Consider the following 21,551-nt stretch of genomic DNA (forward strand, 5'->3'; position numbering starts at 1 on the left):
GTCGGGGGCACACAATGTGGTCACACTGGGGTGCAATGGGGCGCAGTGGGATGCAATGGGGCGCAGTGGGGTGCAGTGGGGCGCAGTGGGGTGACGCTGTGGTGGCGGTGCGCGGCCGCAGGGGGGCGCACGTGTCGCTGCTGGCGCGCACCGCGGCGCTGCCCGCGCGGGACCTGCGCGCCGTGGCCGCGCGCTTCGACTCCGTGTTCCTGAGCCCCCGCTCGTACGAGTGCGCGCGGCTCGCGGCCGGCACCGCCTGCGCCGCCGTCAGCGCCGTGCTCCGCGCGCAGGTACGGCCGCGGGGCCTATGGGGGGTGTGGGGGGACATGGGGGTCCTATAGGGGGGGTTATGGGGGTCTTATTGGGCTCTATGGGGGTCCTATGGGGGGGTATGGGGGGGTTATGGGGCTCCTATGGGAGTCTATGGAGGGGTATGGGGGTTATGGGGGTCCTATGGGGGGGTATGGGGGTCCTAGGGGGCTCTATGGGGGTCGTGTGGGGGGGTATGGGGGGTTATGGAGGGGTTATGGGAGTCCTATGGGCCTCTATGGGGGAGTATGGGAAGGTATGGGGGAGTTATGGAAGTCCTATAGTGGTCCTATGGGGGGGTATGGGGGGTTATGGGGGCTGTATGGGGGTCTGTGAGGGTCCTATGGGGCTCTATGGGGGTTATGGGAGGATTATGGAAGTCCTATGGGGGGGTTATGGGGGTCCTATGGGGGTCTATGGAGGGTTATGGGGGGGTATGGGGGGGTTATGGGGGTCTATGGAGGGGTTATGGAAGTCCTATAGGGGTCCTATGGGGGGGTATGGGGATTATGGGGGCTCTGTGGGGGTCTGTGGGGGTCCTATGGGACTCTATGGGGGTTATGGGGGGATTATGGAAGTCCTATGGGGGTCTATGGAGGGGTATGGGGGTTATGGGGGTCCTAGGGGACTCTATGGGGGTCCTGTGGGGCTCTATGGGGGGGTATGGGGGGTTATGGGGGTGTTATGGGTGTCCTATGGGCCTCTATGGGGGGGTATGGGGGGATTATGGAAGTCCTATGGGGGTCGTATGGGGGTCCTATGGGGGTCTATGGAGGGGTATGGGGGTTATGGGGTCCTATGGGGGGGTATGGGGGTCCTAGGGGGCTCTATGAGGGTCTATGGGGGGTGTGCGAGGTTATGGGGGGGTTATGGGGGTCCTATGGAGGGTATGGGGGCATATGGGGGTTATGGGGGCTCTATGGGCGTGTATGGGGGGGTTATGGGGGTCCTATGGGGCTCTATGGGGGGGTATGGGAGGCTTTATGGGGGGGTTATGGGGGTCCTATGGGGAGTATGGGGGCATATGGGGGTTATGGGGGCTCTATGGGCATGTATGGGGAGGTTATGGGGGTTCTATGGGGCTCCATGGGGGTCCTATGGGGCTTTATGGGGGGGTATGGGAGGCTTTATGGGGAGGTTATGGGGGTCCTATGGGGAGTATGGGGGCATATGGGGGTTATGGGGGCTCTATGGGCGTGTATGGGGGGGTTATGGGGGTCCTGTGGGGCTCTATGGGGGGATATGGGAGGCTCTATGGGGGGATTATGGGGGTCCTCATGATCTCTTAGAAGCTCTGTGGCTCTGTATGGTCCCTATGGGTCCTCATGGCCTCTATGGGTCCCCAACGTCTCTCTGGGTCCCTCTGGAGCCCTATGGGTCCCTATGGCCTCTATGGGGTCTATGGGTCCCCATGGCGTCTATGGGTCCCCAATGTCTCTCTGGCTCCCTCTGGATCCCTATGGGTACCCATGGTCCTTGTGGTCTCTATGGTTCCCCATGGTCTCTATGCCTCCCTATGGGTCCCTATGGCCTCTCTATGGGTCCCCATGGCCTCTATGGCTCCCTATGGGGCGCTATGGGGCGCTATATGTCTATGGGGCAGGTCCGCAACGCCGTGGCCATCGTGCGCCCCCCCGGGCACCACGCGGGTCCCGGCGCCGCCGGCGGCTTCTGCCTCTTCAACAACGTGGCGGTGGCGGCGCAGCACGGCCAGAGCCTGGCGGGGGGGGCGCTCCGGTAAGGGGGGGGGGGGGCTCCGCTATGGGGGGGGGGGGGAGCTGTTGGGGTGGGGGACCCCCCCTCACTGCATCCCCCCCCCCCCCCCAGGGTGCTGATCCTGGACTGGGATGTTCACCACGGCAACGGCACCCAGAAGATCTTTGAGGAGGACCCAAGGTATGGGGTGGGGGGGGAGGTTTGGGTGCTGGGAGGGGGGTTATGGGTGTGGGGGGGGTCTCAAGGGGGTCCCATGGGTGCTATAGGGAGGTGGTGTGGGTGCTGTGGGTGTTCCATGGGTGCTATGGGGGGTCCCGTGTGCTCTAAGGGGATGTTCTATGTGAGTTATGGGGGGGTGCTCAGGGTTGTCCCATGTCTCCTATGGGAGCCCCCCATGTTCTCTATGGGTTCTCCCATGTGCACTATGGGGGTGCCCCATGTTCTCTATGGGTTCTCCCATGTGCGCTATGGGGGTGCCCCATGTGCCCTGTGGGGGTGCCCATTGTGTGCTATAGGGGGGTGCTGGCGGTTTCCCATGTGCCCTATGGGTTCTCCCATGTGCCTTATAGGGGTGCCCCGTGTACAATGTAGGATGTGTTATGTGCCCTATGGGGGTGCCCATTGCATGCTATAGGGGGATGCTGGGGGTGTCCCATGTGCCCTATGGGGCTGTCTCATGTCCCTTAGGGGGTGCCTCATGTGCCCTATGGGGGTGCCCCATGTGCAGTATAGAGTGTCCTATGTGCCCCATGGGGGTTCCCATTGTGTGCTATAAGGGGGTGCTGGGGGCATCCCATGTGCCCTATGGGGCTATCTCATGTGTCCTATAGGGGTGTCTCATGTCGCCTATGGGGGTGCCCTATGTGCCCTATGGGAGTGTCCCATGTGCAGTGTAGGGTGTCTTATGTGCCCTATGGGGGTGCCCATTGTGTGCTATAGGGGGATGCTGGGGGTGTCCCATGTACCCTATGGGGCTGTCTCATGTCCCCTATGGGTTCTCCTATGTCCCCTATGGGGGTGCCCCATGTGCCCTATGGGGGTGTCCCATGTGCAGTATAGGGTGTCTTATGTGCCCTATGGGGGTGCCCATTGTGTGCTATAGGGGGATGCTGGGGGTGTCCCATGTGCCTTATGGGGCTGTCTCATGTCCCCTATGGGTTCTCCTATGTCCCCTATGGGGGTGCCCCATGTCCCCTATGGGGGTGCCCCATGTGCCCTATGGGGGTGCCCATTGCGTGCTATAGGGGGATGCTGGGGGTGCCCCATGTCCCCTATGGGGGTGCCCCATGTGCTCTATGGGGATGTTCCATGTGTGCGATAGGGGGGTGCTGGGGGTGTCCCATGTCCCCTATAGGGGTGCCCTGTGTCCCCTATGGGAGTGCCCCATGTGCTCTATGGGGATGTTCCATGTGCAATGTGGGGGGGGTGCTGGGGGAGCCCCATATCCGCCATGGGGCTGCCCCATAGCGTGTCCCCCCCACAGCGTGCTCTACATCTCCCTGCACCGCCACGACGGCTCCTTCTTCCCGGGGGGGTCGGGGGGGTCCCCGCGCCGCCGGGGGAGGGGCCGCGGCACCGGCTTCACCATCAACGTGGGCTGGGGGGGGCCCCGCGCCGGGGACCCCGAGTACCTGCTGGCCATGACCCGGCTCGTGCTGCCCGTGGCTTGCCAGGTACGGGGGGGCCAAGGGGGGTGTTGGGGTGCAGTGGGGCGGGTTTGGGGTGCAGTGGGGTGGTATTTGGGGTGTAATGGGGTTTGGGGTGCTGTGGGGGGAGTTTGGGGTGCTATGGGGGGGTTTGGGGTGCAATGGGGTTGGTTTGGGGTGCAATGGGGGGGTTTGGGGTGCAATGGAGGGGTTTTGGGGTGCAATGGGGGTTTTGGGGTGCAAGGGAGGGGGTTTGGGGTGCAATGGGGTGGTTTTGGGGTGCTATGGGGAGGGCTTGGGGTGCTATGGGGGGGTTTTGGGGTGCTATGGGGAGGGTTTGGGGTGCTATGGGGGGGGTTTGGGGTGCTATAGGGGAGTTTTGGAGTCCCATGGGGGTTTTTGGGGTGCAATGGAGGGGCTTTGCGGTGCAATGGGGTGGGTTTGGGGTGTAATGGGGGGGTTTTGGGGTGCAATGGGGGGTTTTGGGGTGCTATGGGGAGGGTTTGGGGTGCAATGGAGGGGGTTTGGGGTGCTATGGGGGGTATTGGGGTGCAATGGGGGGGTTGGGGTGCAATGGGAGGGTGTTGGGGTGCTATGGGGGGGGTTTGGGGTGCAATGGAGGGGGTTTGGGGTGCTATAGGGGGTTTGGGGTGCAATGGAGGGGGTTTGGGGTGCTATGGGGGGGTTTTGGGGTGCAGTGGGGTTTGGGGTGCTATGGGGAGGTTTTGGGGTGCAATGGGGTTGGTTTGGGGTGCAATGGGGGAGTTTGGGGTGCTATGGGGAGGGTTTGCGGTGCAATGGGGAGGGTTTGGGGTGCAGTGGAGGGGGTTTGGGGTGCTATAGGGTGGGTTTGGGGTGCAATGGGGTGGTTTTGGGGTGCAATGGCGGGGGTTTAGGGTACAATGGGGGGGTTTGGGGTACTATGGGGAGGATTTGCAGTGCAATGGGGTGGGTTTGGGGTGCAATGGGAGGGGGTTTGGGCTGCAATGGGGGTTTTGGGGTGCAATGGGGTTGGTTTGGGGTGCAATGGGGAGGGTTTGGGGTGCAATGGAGGGGGTTTGGGGTGCAATAGGGGGTTTTGGGGTGCTGTGGGGGGGGTTTGGGGTGCAATGGGGGGTTTTGGGGTGCAATGGACTTGGTTTCAGGTGCAGTGGGGGTATTGAGGGGTGCTATGGGGTGGTTTTGGGGTGCAATGGAGGGGGTTTGGGGTGCTATGGGTGGAGTTGTGCTATGGGGGGGTTTTGGGGTGCAATAGGGGGTTTTGGGGTACAAAGGGAGGGTTTTGGGGTGCAATGAGGGCGTTTTGGGGTGCAATGAGGGGGTTTAGGTGGCAATGGGGTGGGTTTGGGATGCAATGGGGGGTTTTGGGGTACAATGGGGTTGGTTTGGGGTGCAATGGGGGGGTTCAGTGCCGTGCCCCCCCCCCCCCCCAGTTCTCCCCACAGCTGGTGCTGGTGTCGGCCGGGTTCGACGCGGGGCGGGGGGACCCACTTGGGGGGTGCCTCGTGTCCCCCCCCACCTTCGGCCTCATGACCCACCTGCTGGGGGGGTTGGCGGGGGGGCGCCTCGTGCTCGTCCTTGAGGTAATGGGGGGCGCTATGGGGGGGGGGGTCCCCTTTGGGTGCTGGGGGGGGACATTGAGGTCCCTATTTAGGGGTCCCGGGGGGGGGGGAATTGGGGTCTCCATTGAGGACCTTATTTGGGGCTTGGGGACCCTGTTTGGGGTGACTTGGGGTCGCGGGGGGGGTGTTTGGGGTCCCTGGGAGGGGGTTGGGGGTCCCTATATGGGGGTCGGGGGCTGGGGGGGTGGGGCACATAGTGCTGGGGGTCCCTTTGGGGGTAGGTTGGGGGGGAAATGGGGTCCCCCCATGGTGGGGGGGGGTGTTACAGGACATTGGGGTCCCCCTGGGGGGGTTGGGGGGGGGCCGGGTTGTGCCCCCCCTCCCTCCCCCCCAAGCTCTGACCGGGGCTGGGGGGGGGCAGGGCGGGTACAACCTGGGGGCGACAGCGGAGGGGATGGGGCAGTGCCTGGGGGTGCTCCTGGGGACCCCCCCGGTGCTGCCCCCCCCCCGGCACCCCCCAACCCGCGGCGCTGCGGGACCTGGAGCGGAGCCGCCGCCTGCAGCGGGAGTGGAGCTGCCTCCGCCTGCCCCACGGCGGTGAGAGCCCCACAGCGACCCCCCCATGGGGAACCCCTATGGACACCCCCCGTAGCGACCCCCACAGCGACCCCCATAGGGAACCCCTATGGACACCCCCCATAGTGACCCCCATAGGGACCTCCCCCCCCACAGAGACCCCTCTCTCATAGAGACCCTCCATAGGGGCACCCCGTAGAGACCTCTCTATAGGGATCTCCCATAGGGAAACCCCATAGGGCCCCCCCTTATAAGGACCCCCCATAGGGATAACCCCCCCATAGAGACCCACCCATAGGGACCCCCCATACAGATCCCCCCCATACAGACCCCCCCCATAGAGACCTCCCCCTTAGGGACACCTCCATAGGCATCCCCAATAGGGACCCCACATAGAGACCCCCCCATAGGGATCCCTCCATAGTGACCCCAAACCACCCCCCAGGACGCCTGGGACCTCCAACTACCCCTTGGAACCCCCTGGGACACCCCCACGATGCCCAGGACCCCCCCCCCCCACACTCTGTGGGGACCCTCTGGGACCACCAACATCCCCCATTGGACCCCCTGTGACCCCCCCCGCCCCACAGGGAGCCCTGAGTCCCCCGGACACCTCCTGACCCATAGGGAGCCCCGAAACACCACCCCCCACACCCCAAGAGGGACCCCTGAGACCCCCCCCTTGTGTCCCCTACACCATCCCCATGGCCCCCCTCACCAATCCCCTCCCCCCCCCCCAATTTACAGCCCCCCCGGAGCCCCCCCCCGCGGCAGCAGAGGGCAGCGATGACGTCACACGCAGCGACGATGACATCACCCGCGGCGACAATGACATCACCCGCGGTGGCAATGACATCACGTGCGGCGGTGATGACGTCACAGCCCCGCCCCTGGACGCCATCTTGCGCCTGGAGGAGCTGCACCTCGGGGACCCCCCGGGGGGGGCGGAGCCTCCTCCAGGCCCCGCCCCCTTGGGAGGGGCGAGCGCGGGGCCCCCCTCCCCCCCCTGCCCGGAGGAGGAGGAGCCCGAGGAGGTGGGTGGGGGAGGGGCGGGGGGGGAATGGAGGTTGGGGGGAGGGGATGGGGTTGTGCCCCACGCTCTGTCCCTCCTGCCCACCAGGGGGCGCTGTTCGCCGTGACCCCGCTGCTGGACTGTCCACACCTAGGCGCGGTGGCGCCTCCTTCCGGGGTGGGGCTGGAGGGCGGGGACGCCCCCTGCCGGGCGTGCGGCAGCCGCCGCGAGAACTGGCTCTGCCTGAGCTGCCACCAGGTGAGAACAGCCTCAAACAGCCCCAAACCGCCCTGAAACACCCTGAAATACCCCCAAACCACCCTGATACCACCCAGAAACACCCCAAAGCCCACCCAAAAACACCCCCAAAACATCATAAAACACCCTAAAACCATCCTAAAACAACCAGAAACACCCTAACACCACCCCAAAAAAACCAGAAACACCCTATAAACGTGATAAAACATTGAGAAACACCCTAAAACCACCCAAATCCACCCCAAAACCATCATAAAACACTCAGAAACACCCTAAAACCATCCTAAAACAACCAGAAACACCCTACCACCCCCCCCAAAAAAACAGAAACACCCTATAAACGTGATAAAACATTGAGAAACACCCTAAAACCACCCAAAACCATCATAAAACACTCAGAAACACCCTAAAACCATCCTAAAACAACCAGAAACACCCTAACACCACCCCAAAAAAGCTCAGAAACACCCCATAAACATGATAAAACAACCAGAAACACCCTAAAACCACTCAAAAACAGACAGAAACACCCCAGAAACATCCCAAAACCACCCAGAAACACCCCAAAACCATCATAAAACACTCAGAAACACCCTAAAACCATCCTAAAACAACCAGAAACACTCTTAAACCACCCCAAGACACTCAGAAACACCCTAAAACCACCCAGACACACCAAAAAAATCCTAGAACACCCAGAAGCACCCTGAAACCACCCAAAACCATCCAGAAACGCCCCAAAACCCATTCAAAACCACCCTGAAACACCCCAAAACCATCATAAAACACCCAGAAACCACCTAAAACCATCTTAGAACAACCAGAAACGCCCTAAAACCACCCAAAAATACCCAAAACCCATCGTAGAACACCCAGAAACACCCCAAAACACCCAAACCTACCCCAAATGAACCCACAAACACCCCAAACCACTTCAAAAGCATTGCAAGACCATCCAGAAACATCCCAACCTCCCCCCCCCGATGTGTTTGTGGTTCCCCCCCCTCAGGTGCTATGTGGGCGCTATGTGGGGGGGCACATGCTGGAGCATGGGGGGGCCGAGGGGCACCCCCTGGTCCTGAGCCTGCGGGACCTGTCAGCCTGGTGCTACCCCTGCGGGGGGTACGTCCATCACCCCGTGAGTGACGGGGGGGGCCATTGGGGTGAACCAGTGGGAAATGGGGGGGGCATTGGGGTGAACCAATGGGGAATGAAGGGGGGGACATTGGGGTGATCCAATGGGAATTGGAGGGGATGGGGGGGGGGGAACAACAAGTGTGTGAATCACAAGGTGGGGGGGGGGAGACAGGGCTGAACCATTGGGGAATACGGCGGGGGGGGGGGGTTAAAAGGAGATTGGGCCAAATCAGTGGGGGGGGTGTGGATTATTGGGGTGAACCATTGGGAGGTGAGGGGGTCTTTTGGGGGGGGGTCTCACCTCCCTTCTTTACTCTCTCCCCCCAGATCCTGATCCCGGCCAAGACCCTCCTCCACCGCCTCAAGTTTGGCTTTGACCCCCCCTCCTGCTGACCCCCCCTCCACCCCCATCATCTCCGTGCCCCTCCCCCACTCTCTTAAAGGGCTACACACGTGCCAACCCCCCCTCCCCCATCACCAGCACCCCCACCCCCCCTTTGGGCCACAGGCTGGGCCGGGCCCAGAGACATGGGGGGGAAGGGAGGAGTAGCGAGGGGGGGGACCCACCCCCCAAAAAACAGCCTTATGGGGGGGTCCGGGGGGGAGAACCCCACTTTTTAAGCCCCAACCCCCCCTTTTGAAGTTTTTAATCCACTTGTTTGTAACGACGGAGAAATAAAGGTCACGGGAGAGAACGTGGGGGGTGTCATTGTATTGGGGGGGGGGAATTTGGGGTCCCCGTGGGCGTTTTGGGGGTCCCCAGTGTAGGGATGGGGTCGTGGGGCGTGTTTTGGTGTCTGCAGAGGCTGTTTTGGGGGTGTTTGGGGTGATTTGAAGGTGGTTTTGGGTGTTTGGGGGTGGTTTGGGGGTTTTGGGGGTGTTTTTGGGTGTTTCGAGGTGATTGGGGGTGTTTTGGGGTTTTTTTGGGGGTGGTGTTGGGTGTTTCGGGGTGATTTGGGGGGGTTTTGGGGGGTCAGAAGTCATCATCATCGCAGATATCCAGGAACACGTCGAAGGCTTCGCGGTTGCAGTTCCCATCGGGGCTGAAAACGTGTTTGTGGAAGGTCCCATCGGCACAAACAGCTGCGGGGGGGGGGGGGTGTGTGCGTGTTTTCCTGTGCTCCCCCCCATTTTAGGGCTGTCTCCCCCCATTTGGCTCACCCCCCCATTTCAGCTCCCCCACCCCCCTTCCCCCCCCAATTTTAGGGGTGTCCCCCCCATTTCAGTCCCCCTCCCTCATTATGGGGGGGGTCGTGTGTCGTCCCCCCCCATATTCAGGTCCTGATCTCCCCCCCATTCCAGGTGAAGGGGGCGCAGCCAGAGGGCGAGGGGGGCAGAGCCATTGGAGGGGGCCAGAAGTGGGCGGGGCCTGGGTGGGTTGGGATGCGGCCGGTGGGCGTGGCCATGTGAAGTGGGCGGGGCTATTGCCGGTGGGTGGGGCCTGCGTGGGCTGGTACAAGCCAGGTGGGCGTGGCTTATGGAGATGTGGGCGGGACCATAAGCAGAAGTGGGCGGGGGCTATTGCAGGTGGGCGTGGCCATGAGCAGAGGTGGGCTGGGCTAATGCTGGGTGGGCGGGGCCTGAATGAGTTTGTGAGCGCCAGGTGGGCGTGGCCATGTTGGATGTGGGCGTGGCCATGAGCAGAAGTGGGCGGGGCTCCTGCCGGTGGGCGGGGCTTCACTCACCCACCACGGAGCTGGGGCTCCGGCCCGAGCGCCCGAAGGCACAAACAGCCGCGGCCTCGGCCGGGAGCGAGAACGTGGCCAGAGACCACTGAGACTCCACGTAGGGGCCCAGCACCGGCCCCACCTTCCCCACACGCGCCAGCCTGGGGGGGTAAACACACACGCAAAGGAGGGGTGTGAAGGGGGGGGACACACGCACTCCCACACCACCCCCCCAGCCCCATTTTGTGCTCACATTTGGGGGTTCCCCCCATTTTTTGGGCTCTCCCCCATCACTTCTGGATTGGGCCCCCCATTTTGGGGTCGTCCCACTCGGTTTTGGTGTTCCCACCCCACTTTTGGCATAGCCGTTAGCCACTATAGGGGTGTGTGGGTTCTGCCCCCCCCCCGGTTTTGGGGTCCCCCCCACTCACGCCGAGCGCCGGTTGAGCCGCGTGTCCCTCAGGGCGAAAACGTGCCCCGTGCCCTTGTCACTGACAGCGCAGAGGAAGGAGGAGTCGGGGCTGAAGGACAAGCTGGGGACAGGGACACCGGTGCCAGGGTCACTCCATTGCCAGTGCCCCCATTCCCATTGCTCCCATTCCTCCCATTGCCCCGTTACCAGTACCAGTGGCAGGGTCGGTGCCCCCATTCCCAGTCCTCCTCATTCCCATTGCTCCCATTACCCCCATTACCACTGCCCATTGGCAGTGCCTATTGGCCCATTGATGCCCCCCATTCCCATTGCTCCCATTACTCCCCTTGCTCCCATTACCAGTACCCAGTGGCGGGGTCAGTGCCCCCATTCCCAATCCCCCCCCATTCCCATTGCCCCCATTGTTCCCATTACGCCCATTACCAGTGACCAATAGCACGGTCAGTGCCGCCATTCCCATTGCTCCCATTGCCCCCATTGTGCCCATTCTTCCCGCTGCCCCCATTATCAGTGGTAATGCAAAGTGATGGGGTCAGTGCCCCCATTCCCATTGCCCCCATTACCCAAATTGCCCCATTACCAGTGCATGGTGGCAGGGTCAGTGCCCCCATTCCCATTCCTCCCATTGCCCCCATCGCCCCCATTGCCCCATTACCAGTGCCCAGTGGTAGGGTCAGTGCCCCCATTCCCACTTGCCCCCATTGCCCCATTACCAATGGTAATGCACGGTGATGGGGTCAGTGTCCCTATTCTCACTTCCCCCTCATTCCCATTGGTCCCACTGCCCCCATTGCCCCCCTCACCCCCATTGCCCCCATTGCCCCATTACCAGTGCACGGTGGCAGGGTCGGTGCCCACATCGCCCCCATTGCCCCATTACCAGTGCACGGTGGCAGGGTCAGTGCCCCCATTGCCCCCATTGCCCCATTACCAGTGCACGGTGGCGGGGTCGGTGCCCCCATTGCCCCATTACCAGTGCACAGTGGCGGGGTCGGTGCCCCCATTGCCCCCATTGCCCCATTACCAGTGCACGGTGGCGGGGTCGGTGCCCCCATTGCCCCATTACCAGTGCACGGTGGCGGGGTCGGTGCCGCGGCGCAGCTCCAGCAGCCGGGCCCGGCTCTGGGTGCAGAAGAGCCGGATGAGGGTCCCGCGGCGCGAGGCCGAGGCCACGACGGTGCCGGAGGGGCTCAGGGCCACGCACCCCACCTCGCTCTGGTGAGCTCCCACCAGCGCCGGCGCCCGCGACGTGCCGGGACGTGCCACCCCCAGGTCCTGCAGGGGGGACACAGGGGTCAGGGGCCACCAGTGCCCCCCATTGTGTCTTGGGTATCCCCCAGCACCCCCCATTGTGTCTTTGGTATCTCCCAGCGCCCCCCATTGTGTCTTTGGTATCTCCCAGCGCTCCCCATTGTGTCTTTGGTAACTCCCAGTGCCCCCCATTGTGTTTTTGGTATCCCCCAGCGCCCCCCATTGTGTTTTTGGTATCCCCCGGCACCCCCCATTGTGTCTTTGGTATCCCCCGGCACCCCCCATTGTGTCTTTGGTATCTCCCAGCACCCCCCATTGTGTCTTTGGTATCCCCCAGCGCCCCCCATTGCGTCTTTGGTACCACCCAGCGCCCCCCATTGTGTCTTTGGTATCTCCCAGCACCCCCCATTGTGTCTTTGGTATCCCCCAGCGCCCCCCATTGCGTCTTTGGTACCACCCAGCGCCCCCCATTGTGTCTTTGGTATCTCCCAGCGCCCCCCATTGTGTCTTTGCTATCTCCCAGCGCCCCCCATTGTGTCTTTGGTATCCCAAAGCACCCCCCATTGTGTCTTTGGTATCCCCCAGCGCCCCCCATTGTGTCTTTGGTATCCCCCCCTGCCCCGTGTCGGGCCGCACCACCCCCAGGTCCTGCAGGGGGGGACACAGGGGGGTGAGGGGCCACCAGTGGCTCCCAGTGCCCCCCAGTCCCCCCCCTTGCTCACCACCAGTTGGAGGCTCCCACACTTGTGCCCAGGGAACACCAGTAACGCCTTCTCCAAACTGGGGCAGAGATCGCAGATCCCTGGAGGGGGGGGGTGTGAAATGGACACTCCAAACCCCCCCATTGCACCCCAAACCCTCCCCATTGCACCCCAAACCAGCCCCATTGCACCCCAAACACCCCCTCATTGCACCCCAAACCCCCCCATTGCACCCCAAACCAGCCTCATTGCACCCCAAACCAGCCCCATTGCACCCCAAACCCCCCCATTGCACCCCAAACCAGCCCCATTGCACCCCAAACACCCCCTCATTGCACCCCAAACCCCCCCATTGCACCCCAAACCAGCCCCATTGCACCCCAAACACCCCCTATTGCACCCCAAAACAGCACCATTGCACCCCAAACACCCCCTATTGCACCCCAAAACAGCCCCATTGCACCCCAAACACCCCCACTGCACCCCAAAACAGCCCCATTGCACCCCAAACCCCCCCATTGCACCCCAAACACCCCCTATTGCACCCCAAAACCCCCCATTGCACCCCAAACCAGCCCCATTGCACCCCAAACTGACCCATTGCACTCCAAACACCCCCTCTTGCACCCCAAAACAGCACCATTGCACCCCAAAACCCCCCCATTGCACCCCAAACCAGCCCCATTGCACCCCAAAACCCCCTCATTGCATCCCAACCCCCCCATTGCACCCCAAACCCACCCCATTGCACCCCAAATCAGCCCCATTGCACCGCAAACCCTCCCCATTACACCCCAAACCAACCCATTGCACCCCAAATCCACCCCAGAACAGCCTCATTGCACCCCAAACCCTCCCCATTGCACCCCAAAACTGCCCCATTAACCCCTAAACCCACCCCACTGCACCTCAAAGCGACTCATTGCACCCCAAACCAGCCCCATTGCACCCCAAACACCCCCCATTGCACCCCACACGCCCCCATTGCACCCCAAACCCTCCCCATTGCACCTCAAAACTGCCCCATTGATCCCTAAACCTTCCCCATTGCACCCCAAATCCACCCCACTGCACCCCAAATCCACCCCACTGCACCCCAAAACCCTGCATTGCACCCGAAATCCCCTCATTGCACCCCAAACCCTCCCTATTGCACCCCAAAACTGCCCCATTGATCTCTATACCCACCCCATTGCACCCCAAACCCACCCCATTGCACCCCAAACCCCCCCCTCACCTTTGGGGTTGTCGCGGGTGTCGAACTCAAAGAGCTTGGTGGGGTTGTGGGGGAAGGAGAACACGTAGATGCGGGTCTGGAGCACCACGACCAGCCTGGGGGGGCACGGGGGGGGGTTTGGGGTGTCCCCCCCTCTCCGGAGGGGGGTTTGGGGTGCAATGGGAGGGTTTGGGGTGCAATGGGGGGGGTTTAGGGATCAATGGGGTGGTTTTGGGGTGCAATGGGGGGGTCTGGGATGCAATAAGAAGGGTTTGGGGTGCAATGGGTGGATTTTGGGGTGCAATGGGGAGGGTTTGGGGTGCAATGGGGAAGGTTTAGGGATCAATGGGGTGGTTTTGGGGTACAATGGGGTGGTTTTGGGGTTCAATGTGTGGGTTTGGGGTGAAATGGGAGGGTTTGGGATGCAATGGGGTGGGTTGAGGGATTAATGGGGTGGTTTTGGGGTACAATGAGGGGATTTGGGGTGCAATGGGTGGATTTTGGGGTGCAATGGGGAGGGTTTGGGGTGCAATGGGGGGGTTTGGGATGCAATGGGATGGGTTTAGGGATCAATGACGTGGTTTTGGGGTGCAATGGGGTGGGTTTGGGGTGCAATGGGGAGGTTATGGTGTGCAGTGGAAGGGTTTTGGGGTGCAATGGGGGGGTTGGGGTGCAATAACAGGGGTTTGGGGTGCAATGGGGCTGGTTTGGGGTGCAATGGGGTGGGTTTAGGGATCAATGAGGTGGTTTTGGGGTGCAATGGGGGCTTTGGGGTGCAATAACAGGGGTTTGGGGTGCAGTGAGGTGGGTTTAGGGACCAATAGGGCAGTTTTGGGGTGCAATGGGGAGATTTGGGGTGAAATAGGAGAGTTTGGAGTGCAATGGGGTGGTTTTGGGGTACAGTGGGTGGATTTGCGGTGCAATGAGGGGGGGTTTGGGGGTGCTCTCACTTATCCGGCCGCATCCTCACGCTCAGCACAGGTTTGGGGAAGGTGAACTCCAGCACCAGCTTGTCCTTCCCTTCTCTTGCATCGTCCCATATCAACACTGGGAGGGGGGGGGAAAGGCTTTAGGGGGGGGGTTCCCCTTTATAACCTCCCTATTTTGGGGGTCCCCCCCTTGTTTTGGGGCTCACCTGAGACATCGGGGAACTTGGGGTTGCTGCCCCCCCCCACAATGGCCACCAGGTTGGAGCGGTTCAGCATCTCCACCAGCCCCACGCTGCCGACCTGCTCCGCGTCTGCCGTGGGGCGGGGGGACCCCCACACCTAAGGGGGGACCCCCCATATCTGAGGGACCCCCCCTCACAACAGCCGCCATTGCTCCATATAGGGTTTGAATGCCCTTTGGACCCCCCCAAACTCCTTCTATATACCCTAAATATCCCCTTGGGGACCCCAAATACCCCCTTAGAGACCCCAAACCCCCCCCGGGAACCCCAAATACCCCCTTAGAGACCCCAACCCCCCCCAGGACACCAAATACCCCCCCCGGGACCCCAAATACCCCCTCAGAAACCCCAAATACACCCTTAGAGACCCCAAATACACCCTTTGGGGACCTCAAATATCCCCTTAGAGCCCCCAAATACCCTCCCAGGACCACAAATACCCACTTGGGAACCCCAAATCCCCCCCCGGGCCCCCCCCAGGCCAATGGGGTGACCCCAAAACCCTCCCCTCCCCCTCCCCAACCCCTTCTATAGACCCAGAGGACCCCAAATCCCTCACCCACACCCAACACCCCCCCCCAAGCCCCCAATAAAGGGGGGGGGGACACCTTAAACCCCCCCTCACCCAAATGCCCCTTCTCCATGAGGGGCTCCACGTTGAAGATCCGCACTCCCGAGTCCATCGCCACACAGAAACAGCCTGAAAGAGGGGGGGGGTTGGGGGGCAGGGGGGTATTTGGGGTCCCCAAAGGGGTATTGGGGGTCTCTAAGGGGGTATTTAGGGTCCCTAAGGGGGTATTTGGGGTCCAGGGGGGTATTTGGGGTCCCCAAAGGCGCATTTAGTGTCTCTAAGGGGGTATTTGGGGTCTCTAAGGGGGTATCTGGGGTCCCTGAGGGGGGTTTTGGAGTCCCCAAAGGGGGTATTTGGGACCCCAAAGGGGTATTTGGGGTCCAGGGGGGGTATTTGGGGCCCCCAATGAGGTATTTGGTGTCTCTAAGGGGGTATTTGGGGACCCCAAAGGGGTATTTGGGGTCTCTAAGGGGGTATATAGGGTCCTCAAGGGGGTATTTGGGGTCTCTAAGGAGGTATTTGGAGTCCCCAAAGGGGGTATTTGGGGTCCGGGGGGGTATTTGGGGTCCCCAAGGGGGTATTTGGGGTCCGGGGGGGTATTTGGGGTCTCTAAGGGGTATTTGGGGTCTCTAAGTGGGTATTTGGGACCCCAAACGGGTATTGGGGGTCTCTAAGGGGGTATTTGGGGACCCCAAAGCGGTATTTGGGGTCCAGGGGGGGTACTTGGGACTCCCAAGGGGGTATTTGGGGTCCCCAAAGGGGTGTTTGGGGTCTCCAAGGGGGGTTTGAGGCCCCCCCACTCACTCTGGTCCTGGTTGAAGCGGATGCTGTTCACCCCCCTGGCCTGCGCCATGGCGGCGGCGGCGGGGGGAGGGAAGAGCCGGTAACGGAGCCGCTGTGGGGGGGGAAAGAGGGGGTTAAAGAGGGACCCCAAACACCCCCCGGGACCCCCAAACCCCCCCCGGCCCCCCCGTACCCGGCGTAAACACCGCTAAACCATCGAGGCTCCTCAGCAGCGGCGGACTAGAGCGGCCGCTTCCGGTCACGTAAGGGACGCTCCCCCCCCTCCTTCCCTAGCAACAGCATGGAGGGCGGAGCGAGCGCTCCTGGCAACAGCGGGAAGCTGATTGGTTGGGGAGTTGCGAAGCAACGCGCCATGTTGGAAAGGGGCAGTGGTGTTGCTTAGCAACGCGCCATCTTTGTTGTGGGCAGCGGCGAGTAGCAACGGCCGTACCGTGTACCCCGCCGCCATCTTGGAAGCTGGCATGGGGACAGCCATGTTTGAAACTGGCACCGCAATGGCTTTGATAGGGAAGGAGGGGGGTGTGTCACTAACAGGGGGTGCCCCCTTTCCTCCCCCCCCCTCAATAATAGCAGCATGATGTCATTTGGGCACGATTTATTCCCCTGAAGCCACCGTGGAGGCAGCCATGTTGGAAGCTGGTGGATGGTTTCAAGAGGGGGGACCTCAATCGTCTTCATGCCCCCCCATGTAATGGCAGATGGAGTCGTAATCCAGTGGCACCACACGCCCCCCGGCCTCGTCCCGCTGCAGCTGCACCAGCGCCCGGCTCTGCGCCGGCTCCCGCTCCAGGATCCGGCCCACCTATGGGGGGGACACACTCATATTGCGGACAGGGGCTCCAAGCAGGGGGCCGCCATCTTGGGAGGGGCTTCAAGCAGGGGGGCCGCAAGCAGGGGGCCGCCATGTTGGGAGGGGCTCCAAGCAGGGGGCCGCCATGTTGGGAGGGGCTCCAAGCAGGGGGCCGCCATGTTGGGAGGGGCTCCAAGCAGGGGGCCGCCATCTTGGGGAGGGGCTCCAACCAGGGGGCCGCCATCTTGGGGGGGGCACACACTCACCTTGCCCCTGTGCTCGCCCAGCACCACCATAACGCGGTCGCCATCGCCCCGGGGGATGACGGTCTCCAACATGGCTTCCTGCAGGCCTGGGGGGGGCCAAGGAGGGGGTCAGGGATGGTGGGACCCCCCCTTTGGGACCCCAATTGGGCCCCCCCAGACTCACCCTCCACCAGGAGCCCCTCATCCGTGCGGCACACGCAGGTGTCGGGGGTCACCATGTCCTCCACCACCATCTGCGGGGGGAATGGGGGGTTATGGGGTGCAGGGACCCCCCCATGGGGCTTGTTATGGGGCGTGGGGACCCCCTCACCCTGCCCCACAGGACCATGGAAGCCCCAGAGGGGACTTTTGGGGGGAGGACGGGCTATAGGGCCTTGCTATGGGGCCAAGGGGCAGGTATGGACTCCCACTATAGGGCTGAGACGATGGGTATGGGGCTAGGGGGGGGCTATAGGGGGATTCTATAAGGCCAGGGGGAGCTATAGAGGGCTATAGGGCCGGGGGGGCAGGTTATGGGGCTGCGGGGCTACGGGGCAGGCTATGTGAGGCTTATGGGGCAAGCTATGGGGGGTCTATGGGGCGGGCTATGTGGAGGGCTATAGGAGGGGCTATAGAGCAGGCTATGGGGCAAACTACAGGGGAGCTATGGAGCAGGCTATGGGGGGACCATGGGACAGGCTATGGGGGGGGTTATGGGGCAGGGTATGGGGCAGCCCCACTTTGCAATTGTAGTAGCGCCCGGCCTGGAAGCCTCTGTCGATGCAGCGAACCCGCAGGTCCCGCCGCAGCCACGGGGGGGGGCCCGGGGGGGGCTCCTCGGATCTGCTTCACTGCCCTGGGGGGGGGAACACGCATTAGAGCCAACCCCCTTGGAGCTCTATAGAAGCCCATAGGGCTCTATAGGACTCTATAAGGGTCTATAGGCCCCCCCCAGTCTTACCTCTCTGTTCCAGGGGGCTGCTGCTTCCTCTTGTCCCCCCCCCGCTGGGGGGGGTCGCTGTGGTCCGGCTCCTCCTCAGCCTCCTTCCCCTTGGAGTGGCCTGGGGGGGGAACTGGGGGGTACTGGGATGCACTGGGGGGATACTGGGAGACCCTGGGGGATACTGGGGGGTAATGGGGGGGGTAACTGGGGGGTTACTGGGAGTTACTGGTCACTCACCCCTGGCCGGGGGGGGGCCCAGCCTCAGGCTGTACTGGCTGACGGTCACCGCCTGCCCCCCCAGCTCCAGCCGAACCACGGCGCGGCCGGTCTCTGGCTCCAGCCCCTCCACCTGGGGGGGACACACACACACACACATAGCCAGGAATCAACCCCCTCCCAGTACCCCCCCCCCCAGCTCCATACTGGTTATACTGGGCAGGCAGGGATGGGGGCTCTCACCTTCCCGTACATGTCCCGGTGGGGTCCGGCCTCAATGCAGACCATGGCTCCAACCGTCAGCCCCCCCTCATTGGGGTCCTCACCCCCCCGGGGGGGCTGCCCGGGCCGGGGGGGGCCGGGGGGGGCTGGTTCTGCTCCCAGCCCCAGCCCCCGGGGGCGCAGCCGCTGCTCCAGGGGCTTCACCACGCTGGGGGGGGGGCAGAATGTGAGGCCCAGGAGGCACTGGGGGTAAGTGGGGGGGAACTGGGAGACCCTGGGGGGTTACTGGGAGTTACTGGGAGACCCTACGGGGTAACTGGGGGGTGCTGGAAGACCAAGGGGGGTTACTGGGAGACCCTAAGGCACGACTGGGGGGTACTAGAAGACCAAAGGGGGTTACTGGGAGACCCTGGGGAGTAACTGGGGGGCAACTGGGAGGTACTGGGAGACACTGGGGGGTTACTGGGAAACCCTAAAGGGCAACTGGGGGGTACTGGGAGACCCTGGGGGAGTACTGGGAGACCCTACGTGGTAACTGGGGGGTGCTGGAAGACCAAAGGGGGTTACTGGGAGACCCTGGGGAGTAACTGGGGGGTAACTGGGAGGTACTGGGAGACCCTGGGAGGTTACTGGGAAACCCTAAAGAGCAACTGGGGGTACGGGGAGACCCATGGAGGTTACTGGGGGGTAACTGGGAGGTACTGGAAAACCCTAGGAGGTTACTGGGAGTTACTGGGAGACCCTAAGGGGCAACTGGGGGGTACTGGGAGACCCTGGGGGGGTACTGGGAGACTCTAAGGCACAACTGGGGGTACTGGGAGACCTATGGAGGTTACTGGGGGGTAACTGGGAGATAATGGGAAACCCTAAGAGGTTACTGGGAGTTACTGGGAAACCCTAAAGGGCAACTGGGGGGTACTGGGAGACCCTGGGGGGGTACTGGGAGACCCTAAGGGGCAACTGGGGGGTACTGGGAGACCCTAAGGCACAACTGGGGGGTACTGGAAGACCAAGGGGGGTTACTGGGAGACCCTGGGGGGTTACTGGGAAACCCTAAAGGGCAACTGGGGGTACTGGCAGACCTACGGAGGTTACTGGGGGGTAACTGGGAGAAATGGGAAACCCTAAGAGGTTACTGGGAGTTACTGGGAGACCCTAAAGGGCAACTGGGGGGTTACTGGGAGACCCTGGGGAGTAACTGGGGGGTAACTGGGAGACCCATGCATGTTACTGGGAGTTACTAGGAGACCCTAAGGGGCAACTGGGAGGCACTGGGAGACCCTGGGGGGTTACTGGGAAACCCTAAAGGGCAACTGGGGGTACTGGGAAACCCATGGAGGTTACTGGGGAGCAACTGGGAGGCACGGGGAGACACTGAGGGGTTAGTAAGTAGCACTGGGGGCACTTCAAACCCCCCTTTGGGAGGGTGTGAAGGGTTTCAGGGTACCTGGAGCCCCCCCATTGGGTTTTGGGGGGTCCCTCTCACCGTTTGAAGGTGCGGCCGATGCCCTCGCCCTGGCTCCAGCCCATGCCCCGCAGCATGGCGAGCCCAAAGGCCTGCACCGGCACTGCCGCGTAGTCCTGCGGGCCCTGGGGGGGCACAAACGGGGGCGGAAAGGGAGATTAGGGGGTGCTGGGGACTGGGGGGGCTTAGGAAAAGCTCATGGGGGTGCTTGGGGGGGGACTTGGGGGTCCCAAAGGGTGCTTTGGAGTCCCAGGGAGGGCATTTAGGGTCCCTGGAGGGGAGTTGGGGGTCCCAAAGGGTGCTTTGGGGTCCCAGGGAGAGGGTTTGGGCTCCGAGGGAGAGGGTTTGGGGGTCCCAAAGGGTGCTTTGAGGGTCCCTGGGGGGGGTTCATCCACTTGGGGGTCACTCACAGGCTGTGGCCGTGAAGCAATGTCCCGGTCCTGCAGCCGGATGGGGATGGAGATGGGGGGTCCGGGGTCCCCCTCAGCTTGTTCCTGGCTCTGCCGTGCCTCTGGGGGGGGGGGGGCAATGGAGGGTGAAGGGGGGGCTCATCCTGACATGGGGTCCCCCCATAGTGTGTGTCCCCCCCCAATCACTCACCCTGCAGCAGCTCCTGCACCGCCTGCGCCTCCACCGAGGAGGCGGAGCCTGCGGGGCTGGGGGCGTGGTCCTCGCAGGGGGCGGGGCTTGCGGCGGAGGGGGCGTGGTCTGAGTCCCCGCGGGGCGGGGGGGGCTCCGGGTTCCTCCAGCGGTGGGAGGGGACCAGCGGGATCACGAGCTCCTGCGGAGGGGGCGGGGCCGGCCGGGCGCTGGGGGTGGGGCCAACGCCTTAGACACGCCCCCTTCTCCTCCCACAGTCCGGCGGGCCCCGCCCCCCGTCCCAAGCCACGCCCCCTACACGGACCTTTTATGGTGAGACACCTCTAACCACGCCCCCACACGAACCTTTTATGGTGAGACCCCGCCTCTAACCACGCCCCCTACATGAGCCTTTTATGCCTAGAATCTCCAAGTGTCACCCCCGCCCCAAGCCACGCCCCCTCTGACCTTTTATGGAGAGACCCCGCCTCACACCACGCCCCCTACACTCACCTTTAAGCGAGACCCCGGCCTAAGCCACGCCCCCTACAAGGACCTTTTATGGCTAGAACACGCCCCGAGCCACGCCCTCTACACGGACCTTTTATGGTGAGACCGCCACAAACCACGCCCCCTACCTGAGCCTTTCATGGCTAGAACACGCCCCCCAAACCACGCCCCCCGCACAGCGGCCTCACGCATGCGTACCGCGGCTTCCCTCCCGCCCCGCGCATGCGCAGCGCCCACCTCAGCAGCTCCCGACCCTCCACCGCCGTGAGGAAATCGGTGTCTCCAGTGCCGCTGCCGCCGGGCTCCGCGCACGGCCCGGCCGGCAGCACCCGCCTCCGCTCCGCTTTACGGCTGAACCCGAACGATACCGGCCCCGGCGCGCCCGCCGCCGCGCTGCCGGCCTCCGCTCCACTGCTCGCCGCCATCTTTCCCCCAGCGCGGGGCACTGTGGGAAAATGGAGGCCTTTCCCCCACCACACATACACACTTCCGGACTACGACTCCCAGAAGCCTTTGCGCCTCTTTTCCCGCCTAACAGCGCTGCGGCCGCT

At 62.8% G+C, this 21,551-nt stretch overlaps 3 protein-coding genes across 5 annotated transcripts; 1 reads left to right on the forward strand and 2 right to left on the reverse strand.

Annotated features, from left to right (window-relative positions):
- The first annotated feature begins 35 nt into the window (after positions 1-35).
- On the forward strand, positions 36-8,911 carry LOC115602841 (histone deacetylase 6-like). Its single transcript, XM_030474268.2, has 10 exons — positions 36-290; positions 1,913-2,046; positions 2,137-2,205; positions 3,509-3,698; positions 5,105-5,254; positions 5,655-5,832; positions 6,558-6,843; positions 6,930-7,079; positions 8,089-8,217; positions 8,544-8,911. Exons 1-8 carry the CDS (start codon positions 36-38, stop codon positions 6,946-6,948), a joined length of 1,281 nt encoding a protein of 426 aa, XP_030330128.2. The 3' UTR covers positions 6,949-7,079; positions 8,089-8,217; positions 8,544-8,911.
- On the reverse strand, positions 8,909-16,336 carry WDR45 (WD repeat domain 45). 3 transcript variants are annotated; one of them, XM_030474317.1, is made up of 12 exons: positions 16,203-16,336; positions 16,031-16,121; positions 15,281-15,355; positions 14,620-14,724; positions 14,435-14,531; positions 13,506-13,600; positions 12,290-12,369; positions 11,526-11,591; positions 11,383-11,438; positions 10,315-10,416; positions 9,902-10,044; positions 8,909-9,299 (listed from the first exon to the last, which is right to left on the reverse strand). In XM_030474317.1, exons 2-12 carry the CDS (start codon positions 16,077-16,079, stop codon positions 9,190-9,192), a joined length of 978 nt encoding a protein of 325 aa, XP_030330177.1. In that variant the 5' UTR covers positions 16,080-16,121; positions 16,203-16,336; the 3' UTR covers positions 8,909-9,189. The 3 variants fall into 3 exon arrangements, with proteins under 3 accessions (XP_030330177.1, XP_030330176.1, XP_030330178.1); XM_030474316.1 differs by having other exon boundaries at positions 11,383-11,591; XM_030474318.1 differs by having other exon boundaries at positions 11,383-11,591; positions 14,620-14,752; positions 16,203-16,286.
- Positions 16,337-16,608: 272 nt separating this feature from the next.
- Positions 16,609-21,465, reverse strand: GPKOW (G-patch domain and KOW motifs). The gene is made up of 11 exons (XM_030474270.1): positions 21,238-21,465; positions 20,512-20,720; positions 20,322-20,422; positions 19,933-20,036; positions 18,468-18,654; positions 18,246-18,357; positions 18,027-18,126; positions 17,806-17,908; positions 17,250-17,319; positions 17,087-17,172; positions 16,609-16,832 (listed from the first exon to the last, which is right to left on the reverse strand). Exons 1-11 carry the CDS (start codon positions 21,423-21,425, stop codon positions 16,695-16,697), a joined length of 1,398 nt encoding a protein of 465 aa, XP_030330130.1. The 5' UTR covers positions 21,426-21,465; the 3' UTR covers positions 16,609-16,694.
- Positions 21,466-21,551: the final 86 nt, after the last annotated feature.

This window comes from Strigops habroptila, unplaced genomic scaffold (assembly GCF_004027225.2).
Source record: "Strigops habroptila isolate Jane unplaced genomic scaffold, bStrHab1.2.pri NW_022045577.1_ctg1, whole genome shotgun sequence".
In the NCBI taxonomy this organism is placed as follows: Eukaryota; Metazoa; Chordata; class Aves; order Psittaciformes; family Psittacidae; genus Strigops; species Strigops habroptila.